Genomic DNA, 9,629 nt, shown 5'->3' on the forward strand with positions numbered 1-9,629 from the left:
TAAATTTTTGTGTTAATGTCCAGATCCGAATGTAAATTTTGTTTTATAAATTTTGCTTGTTTTATAAATTTTATTTATTTTCAATTATTCAAATGTATTTGGTATGGTAGAACCAAATTTAAAAAGTGACATAATTTTATACCCAGGTAAAATGAAACGGCAACAACAAAGTGGAGCGAAAAAACGAAAGCTCGCAGAAGATAAAAAGAAAAGGATTTGACTCCCTAAAGACAATTCCAAAATTAACTTGCTTTTTAAAACGTAATGAATCAAAAGAGACTTCTTCCACTGAATGCCCAAGTTTAATGGGTGCGAATCGTTGTACTAGTACCACTAGTGCTGAAATTACTATTAGCGATGCAAAAACAACAGCGTTTATTCCAAATTCTGCATCCGATTCCTTGGTGTAGTAAAAAAGCCTAATAATGGTGTAGAAAGTGAAACTATTTTAGAATCTGAAATTGTCTCACTGGCAGACCCCATAAATAGCAGAAATATAGATCCTGCTTGGTGGAATAATTTTTCTTCTAATGATGTAAATTATTGGATCAAAAGAGGGCCAAGCGATTATCAACATCAGAGTGAACCCTTTGAAAATTCGCGTCAAAAATTTCTGGAGGTAAACAAACAAGGTTCTACAGCCAGAATATATTTCTAGGGTGCAAAGCTAATGGTGAAGACTATAAGAGGGAGTGGCTACTGTATTCTTCATCAGCCGGCTCTGTATATTGTAATGTCTGCAAACTATTCAGTCCTAAATCATTTAATTCTCAATCTGCTATGGATGGATTTAGCGATTGGTGCAACTCGAATATGATTGATAAACATGAAAACAGTTCAATTCACAGAGATTGTATGTTGTCATATTTACACTGAAGATGTGGTTTTGGCTTAACTCATGAACTGGAAATACAAATTAATGAAGAACGACAGTATTGGAAAGCCGTTTTGCAACGCGTTGTTGCTGTCATTATACCAGTCGCTGAGTGTGGACTATCTTTTTGAGGAAGAAATGAAGTGTTTGCGTCTCCACAAAATGGAAATTTGGGGGGTTTACTTGAACTTGTTGCTCAATTTGATCCATTTTTAGCAGGTCACATCTCAAAATATGGTAACACAGGAAAGGGCAACCCATTGTATATGTCTAATACAACATGTGAAGAATCAATAAACTTAGTAAGTGATGAAGTTTAATCAACTATTTTCATTGAAATAAGTATAGTTTGATATTTCAGTTTGCCTGTAGATTCCACTCCTGATCTTTCTCATACAGATCAGCTAAGTATTGTTTTAAGTTATGTATTTCCAACAGATGGAAAACCTGTCGAGCGATTGATCACATTTACCAGCTTAAAAAGTCATACTGGTGTAGAAATTGCAAATCAAGTACTTCACTATTTACCTGAAGTTTGAATATTTGATTTTTCTAAGTGCATAGGCCGGAAACCCTGGTGGCATAGTGGTTAAGTGCTTCGGCTGCTAACCAAAAGGTTGGTGGTTCGAATCCACCAGCCCACTCGATCGGGCATTCTACCCTGTCCTATAGGGTCACTATGAGTCGGAATCAACTCGACGGCAACGGGTTAAGTGCATAGGCAGTCCTATGACAATGCTGCCAATACGTCAGGGCCTTATAAAGGCACACGCCAGAAAATTGTAGAAGGTAATGAATGTGCCATTTTCATACCATGTGCTGAGCATTCACTTCATCTTGTGGGGCGTAGCGCAGTAGATTGTTGTCCTGAAGCAGTTGATTTTTTTCCCCACTGTTCAGTTACTCTACACATTTTTTGCTGCCTCTACTCACCAACGGGCAGCTCTTAAAACATATTTAGGCTATGATCGAGTATTCAAAGGTCTTTCTAATACACGTTGGGAAGCACATGCTGTAGCAACAAGTGCAATGCTGGCATCGTACCCTCAGATTCTAGATGCCTTAGAAAATGTTGCTAAAGACCAGACACAAAAAGGAGATACCAAAAGAGAAGCTGAAAACATTGCCAATAAAATGCAGATGCCAGAGTATGTATTTCTGTTGGTTATGTGGAATATAATAAATACATCGCATCATTTCCATCGGACGAGTCAAGCTCTCCAAGATTCATAAGCAAACCTAAAGACATGCACAGATCTCTACCAGTCATTAACAGGGTATTTACCTAATTTAAGAGAAGATTTTGAAATTTTTGAAAACACAACAAAACAAATACTGCCAAATGCTGATTATCAAGCAGTTCACTGTCGCAGAAGCATTACAAAGAAACAAGTAAATGACAGAAGTGTTCCCCAAGTATCACTGAGTGCCAGAGATCAAATTTGCATAATCACATACTACACCATCATTGACACACTTGAATCTTGCATGAAAAGGAGGGCGAAAGTGTGTGAAGTTCTTTCAAATAGATTTTCTTTCATAAACCATGGAGATATACCTGATGAAGAACTCATGAAGGCATCCAAGAGATTAGTGCACGCTTAATCCCGATGACTTAAATACAAAGCTTTACAGAGAAGTGCGACAATTTCATTCTTATGTGAGAAGTAAGTTTACAGATTCAGGAAAGACAAATTTTACTCATGTAGGCATGTATGATTCCATAACAGAAGATAAAATACGACGCGTATTTCCCAATGTTGAAATTGCTTTATGCATATTCCTAACTTTAATGATCACAAACTGCACCACAGAAAGCTCATTTTCGTCCCTTAAGAGACTCAAAAACCCTCAGGGTACAACAAGGATTCAAGAAAGACTCGATTCACTATCTTTGTTATGTATGGAAGTAGATATTGTTCGGCACCTTACTTGTGATGAAATCATGGAAGAATTTGTAAGAGCAAAGAATAGAAAGAAATGTTTTTAATTATTTTAATTGTATTAAAAATAAAATCTAGTAATTTGTGGTAATATTCGTTGTCTGATCATTAAATTTTCTTTTATGACATCTTTTCATTTGTTCATTTATAATTATAGCATTTATTACAAAGCATCAAAATCGAAGTACGAGCCGTTTAAAGCAGAACTGCCGAAACTCAACTTTTCGTTGTGGGAGCTCAACGGAATTTTACGTTGATTGTTGAAATAACTAAGTTCACTGATTCATTTTCTTTGCCGTAGAATATGTGCAATGTTCTTTTTGTAGAAAATGTGGTATATAGTAAAAATCTTAGCACCCCACATGCACTAAAAATTTTATAACCCAGCTCATCTCATTTTGCCAAAATGGCATACACCACTTTTGCGCTCGATCACTAGTATTATAGTCGCATTTGAAAAGAAGTTACATCATGGATAGCTAAGTCACACACACACACACACACACACACACACACACACACACATACATACATGTATATGTATAACTCACATATAACTCACAAATGTGCGAATAAGCAGAGGAAGGGGCACCACAGGTTATCAGTGTTTAGAGCCCTCACATGCCTTAATCCGGCCCTGCTAGGCACACAAGGGAACCGGACCTGGTCCTACCTGCTGCTCCTCACGGCCCTTCTTACTCACCCCTCCTTCTCCTGGGCTGAGCACACCACTCTGAAGCCTGATCCAGGCTGGGCCAAAGGGGGCGGCAGGTAAAGTCTCCCATATCTGCACTGCCTTGCTGTCTGTCAGTGGGTCACAGGCATGGAAGAGAGAGAGGGCAACCTGAGCAAGAGAGGAGCCTGCTGGGACACCAAACGACAGCTTCCGTGGGCAAAATGGAGGATGGGGGCGGGAGTGGGGGGGCTGCTTTCCCGAGCCAAGTCATGCCTGGTCCTCAGTCATCTACTAAAAGGGGCAGCGGGCAGTGCGAGGGCAATGGCAGTCCTCCCAGGTAGGCCAGCTCCTGTCCCCAACCCGAGCCCCACTCAGCAGGAAACTGCCAGGGGACATGCTACGACCAGCAAGCCCACTCCCACCTCGCTCCCCCACAGGACAGGGACAGGGGCAGGGGCATGGAACCCCAGCTCTGCCTGCTCTGTGACCCCGGCAAGCCACCCGCCTCTCTGATGCTTCAGTCCTTCATCTGTAAATGGGAGTCGTTACGGTGCTAGGAGGCTGGGGCACAGTCGTGTGGGGACCCATCTCAGCCTGTCCCAGCTCTTCCCCCTCGTGCCCCAGCACACCTCCTGACGGCCATGGGGAACAAGCCCAAGCATCTCTCCTTCTGAGGGCTTCCTGCTGACCCCTCTGGGCGAGCAGACGGAGTCAAAAGTAGGCACTGGACTGGGTGACTCTGTCCTGTGCCCCCTAGGGCAGTCTCACTCTGTGGCTGGGGCCAGCGGGTCCAAGGTCACACGACTGAAAGGTGCCCCCAGGAGGCAGGGCACATCCCACAGGTTGCTGTGGCTGCAGGCTGCGGCTGCCCCTCCTCCTCACCGCTTCTCCCCCTCCTCTCACCCCTTACTTATTAGCCAGGCTGTAAGGTGACACGGGGTGGCAGTCAGGGGTGCCTTGGATGGCTGTACAAAGCTGGCTGAGAGAGCATTCCGACCTGAAGGGTGGCTGGGACCGGCTTGGGATGGACAGCCTCCAGGAAACAGGGCCCTCGGCCCACGGGCGCTGCTGCCTTGCCCTCCGCAGGCTGTTCCCCGTGGGCTTTGGGGCTGAGGCACGGACGCTCTTTGTCCTTTCCGGACCCCTGGTGAGCAGGCGGGGCTGGGGAGCAGGCAGGGTTGGGGGATAAGTGGGTGGCTGCTGCCTAGGCAGGACAAGGGGGTGTGCCAGGGGCTGCTCATACTTTTCCCCAAAAACCACCAACGCTGGCACCCGACCTGCCCCAGGACCCTGCCCTTAGCTGGTGATAGCAGGACGACCCCTCGAGGCCAAGGGCAGTGCCTGGGTGACGGGGGGCCAGGTGTGCTCAGCACAGGCAGCCCCACTCGGAGAGGCTGGAAACCCTTGGCAAGGTTCAGAGGAAAGATCCCGAGAGGGCAAATGGGGTTCACTGATGCCCGGAGCCTGTGGGGGGTCTCAGACAGGGGAGAAGGAACCTCCTGCCCATCCTATTTCCAAGTGAAAATAGCTTTATATGTATATTTCTGATCACACGGGAAGTAAATATGTGCTCCCTGTAAAAACTTCAGACAATATCCCAAGTTAGAAAGAAAGAAATCCATCTCCCATTTAACCACCTGGAAATAACCATTGTTAAGATTTTGGTGTATTTTATTTCACCCTTTATTAATATGATCTGATCAAGTTCTCCCACTTTATTACAATCATAACAGCAATAGCAGTATGGGATATTTATAGCAAGCTTGCTGTGTGCCGGGCACTGTGCAAAGTGCTCCCCAGGCGTTACTACAGTTTGAAGGGAGGAAACGAAGCCCAGGGGTAAAGGGATGACCTAAGATCACGCCACCGCTGGTGGCAGGAGGGGAGCAGGACGGAGGTCTCCTAGCTTCCAGCCCTGGCTCCTGGCAAGCCTGGGCCACACTGCTGGCATCCCGGGTCCAGCTCTGTACAGCAACATTTGCCCAGAGGGTGGTAGTGTTCCCCAGGAGAGACCCCTCAGCACAGGGCAGGGGTGATTCTTGCCCACTAGCCTTGAGGAAGGTGCTGGGCTGTGAGGGCTGAGGATGCCTGGGGTCTTTGCTAAGCTGAGAAGCAGGGCTGGGCAGGGTGAAGTGCTAGGGTCTCCCTCAGGCGGCAGGAATGCCACAGGCAGGAGCCTACATGTGGGGCCAGCTGGCCCATCTGACCCTGAGGCTGCCCCCAGTTCCTGTTCCAGGTGCTGACCTTCCTGATCTACGTGGTGAGCACGGTGTTCTGTGGGCACCTGGGCAAGGTGGAACTGGCATCTGTGACACTCGCGGTGGCTGTGAGTACCCGCCAGCCCCCAGGAAGGCTTGCTGTTGGACAGTGGGGTGGGTCAGGCAGGGTGACTCAGACCATCTGGTCTGACTGCTGCATTCCGCAGATGGGCCCAAGGACCAGAGGTGGGAAGAGTTTTGTCCAAGGTCACACGACAGAGCATGTTAGGACACAGCCAGGGCCAGAAGGAAGGTCCTTGCTCAGTTGCACTCAGAGCTGTCTCAGGCCCCATTTCCCTCCCGGGACAGCCTCCCCCGAGGCCCTAGCGACCTGGCTTCGCCCCAGACACAGGGTTCTCTCCTAAATCTGCACCTGACAAGCCCTTGTGTTTTCTCCTGTGAGCGGCTCCAGTTTGTCAATGTCTGCGGCGTTTCCGTGGGATTTGGCTTGGCCTCGGCGTGTGACACTTTGATGTCCCAGGTAGGGAGCCTCCTGGAGGCAGGCAGGTGGCTGGGCAAGGCAAGAGTAGTCCCGACGGGCGCTGCAGGAACAGCAGGAGGAGGGCCCACTGAAGGCCTCTCTGCCCCTCCTGGACCTCAAGCCTTAGTGCTACAGACAGGCCCTGGGGGTCAGCTGCCCCATCTCCAGGGACTGTGAGCCGTCAGGGACAGAGACCAGGTGTTGGCTTGACCCTGTGGGAGACCAGCAGGCTGGTGAGAGGAGCCGTGTAGGAGAAAGGCATAGAAACGGTTCCCTGGTCGGCTGCCCCAGTGGAGGCCACCAAAGAGAAAAAAAAAATTGCAACTCGTAACGTGGTTCATTCACTTCTTCACCCTGCCCAGCAACCCCCCGCCCCCCAAACACACCCCATTAAGTTGCCTATTGCAGCACCGTGTCAGACACTGAGGACACGGGATGGGACTTTCCTGCCCGTGTCCCAGCAAGGGTGGTGCCCAGGCTACAGTGGGCCACAAATCCTCCAGTGAAGCGCTGCAGGGACCTGGCCCTTGTGCTGGCCCATCAACGGTTCTCCGAGCTTCACTGACCTTCGCTGTAAAATGGAATGAATAATATCATCCTCGTGAGGCACTTCTGAAGAACAGCGGAGACAATGGGTGGACAGTGGAAGGGCATGGAGCTATTGTTGTTGTTAGCTGCCATCGATAGCCCCCAACTCATGGTGACTCCATGCACAGTGAAACGAAATGATGTCGGTCCTGGGCCACCCCCACGATCCACTGTGGATCAGACCATTGTAATCCATATAGTTTTCGCTGGCTGATTTTCAGAAGTAGACCGCCAGGGCTTTATCCTAGTCCTTCTTAGTCTGGAAGCTCCACTGAAACCTGTTCAGCATCACAGCAACACAAAAGCCTCCACTCACAAATGGGTGGTGGCTACGCGTGAGGTGCATTAGCCGGAATGGAACCTGAGCCTCCTGCATGGAAGGTATAAATAGCCCCTGTTATAATTCTATGAGCAGGTGAGCCCCTGGGCTGTGACTGGAGGTGCACTTAGGGAAAAGGGAGCCTGGGTGGCACAAGAGAAAAGGTTATGCGCTTGACTACTAGCCTAAAGGTTGGCAGTGGTTGGAACCCACCCAGCGGCGCCTTGGAAGACTAGCCTTTCCATCTGCTTCTGAAAGGTCACAGCCTTGAAAACCCTATGGAGCAGTTTTATCTGTACACATGGGGTCGCCATGAGTCGAATCGACTAGACGGCAACTAACAACAACACGGTGCGCTGGGCCGTCACACACCCCGGAGCCTCTCCCCACGACGGCCCCAGCACGTGGCGGAGCCGGGATTTTCGCTGAACATCCCTGGCAGGGGAGCGCTAGGGCGTGATGGCGGTGGGGGCGAGCAACACTGGCCTGGCCTGGCCTGACCTGCCTGGTTTTGCAGAGCTTCGGCAGCCAGAACAAGAAGCATGTGGGCGTCATCCTGCAGAGGGGTGCGCTTGTCTTGCTCCTCTCCTGCTTCCCCTGCTGGGCGCTCTTCCTCAACACCGAGCAGCTCCTGCTGCTCCTCCGGCAGGACCCGGCCGTGTCCAGGTACGCTCGCTCCTGCAGGAAGCCTGGGACTCTGCAAGGTCCAGGGAAACCTGGGGCGGGAAACCCAGAGGAAGCCCGTCTCCCAGGCCCTTGCTTCTCTTGGCCACCAGTGCTCCCAAGTGCAGTGTCTTTAGGGACGCTATGGCATGCTGCTCCAGTTGTGACCAGCAGGGGCAGAACTGAGCGACCAAGGCGAGAAATACCTTGGGATTTGCATTTGCGTCTTGCCGCAAAGTACAATAAACAAAACAAAACAAAAACGAAACTCGTTTCCGTCGGGTCCATTTCGACTCATAGCGACCCTATGGGACAGGACAGAGTAGGACTGTCCCATAGGGTTTCCAAGGAGTGGCTGGTGGATTCAAATTGCTGACATTTTGGTTAGAGGCCGAGCGGTTAACCACTGTGCCACCAGGGCTCCTTCCACATAGCAGCAGCTTCATAAATGCGTTTTGAAGAAATGAAGTGTGTGCTACCTCATATTCCAAAAGGAGAAAGAGGACTGAGCCAACTTCTGATGATTTACACATAGATTATTATTAAATGTAGAAGCGTACTCTCATTGGGATGCCTTGTTCATTTTATATTACATACACTTCTCTTGGTTATTTCTTGATAAGATTTTTTTTTTTTTTTTCCCTACAAACTACATGTTACGAAATGTAGGTTCCCTACTCATGAGGACCCAGTGCCTTGGGCTCCGGCTCCTGGCACCTTCTAACATCTCGTAGCAGCGATCCCTGACTGCTGAGGTTTCACACGCTTTAGCCTAGTTCTGCAGAGCCCGATAAATCCTCTTCTCAAACCCTGGTGCCCAGGGTGTCCCTTGGGCAGCAAGCAGCCCAGCCACCCGGTCACAGAGGTCAGAGTGGAGAAGGCCCTGCCTTCCCTGGGCCACCCCTGGTCAGCTCCATGCTTCTCCTTCTCTTGCAGATTAACCCAGGACTACGTGACGATTTTCATCCCAGCACTTCCTGTAAGTGCCCCTATCTCTGGGCTTTTTATTCTGCTGAGCGAGGAGGAGGCTGGAATTATCCTCATGTAAATTCTGGCTTTCTGCCTTTCCACCCTTCCTGCTCAGGAGGCACATCTCAGCTCACAGTAACCCCCTGCAGGGCCACAAGAAAGGCTGAAGTGGTAGGAGAATAGGAAGGAGTTAGGATTCCAATCTATGATTCCAGTTGTTGCAAATCGAATTAAAAAAATAAATAAATAACATAGCACGTTCTCCTGGTTAGAAAACTGTTTATTGCAGAAAATTTGGAAAGCGTGGGGATGAAAATTTTCAAATCACCTATAATCCTACCAAGGTCCCTGGATGGTGCAAATGGTTTGCGCTTGGCAGACTACCAAAAGGTTGGTGGTTCAAACCCACCCAGGAGCTCCGTGGGAGAAAGGCCTGGCTGCTTCAGTAAAGATTACAGCCAAGGAAATCCTATGGAGCAGTTCTACTCTGTAACACATGAGGTTGCCACGAGTCAGAATCGACTTGATGGCAATGGGTTTTTCGTTTGTTTGTTTGTTTTTTAATAGTCCTACCACTCAGAGAGAACATACGGTAATATGTCTTTCCAGGATTACTTCTATTCATGGGTGTGTATGTTCAAACACACACATATACACGAATAGTTTGAAATGGGGTCAGTATGTGTGTATTGTATTCTGACCTGCTTATTCCCACATAAAATATGTCATTAGTCTCGTGATGCGATTAAATAGCCTCCTACCAATATCAATTTTAAAGGCTATGTAGTATTGCATCATATGTTGTTGTTGGGCCAGGTGGCAACTAACAACAGTGCCGTATAGTTGTGCCATAATTAT

At 48.5% G+C, this 9,629-nt stretch overlaps 1 protein-coding gene across 1 annotated transcript; it reads left to right on the forward strand.

Moving 5' to 3' along the window:
• Positions 1-4,517: 4,517 nt before the first annotated feature.
• On the forward strand, positions 4,518-8,781 carry LOC101357276 (multidrug and toxin extrusion protein 2-like; the record flags this gene model as incomplete). The annotated part of the gene is made up of 5 exons (XM_004391144.1): positions 4,518-4,640; positions 5,718-5,819; positions 6,164-6,232; positions 7,657-7,805; positions 8,739-8,781. Coding segments are annotated over exons 1-5 (486 nt in total), but the record flags the coding sequence as incomplete, so codon positions are not given.
• Between the last annotated feature and the right edge of the window lie 848 nt (positions 8,782-9,629).

Source organism: Trichechus manatus, unplaced genomic scaffold, assembly GCF_000243295.1.
Source record: "Trichechus manatus latirostris isolate Lorelei unplaced genomic scaffold, TriManLat1.0 scaffold01071, whole genome shotgun sequence".
Classification (NCBI taxonomy): domain Eukaryota; kingdom Metazoa; phylum Chordata; class Mammalia; order Sirenia; family Trichechidae; genus Trichechus; species Trichechus manatus.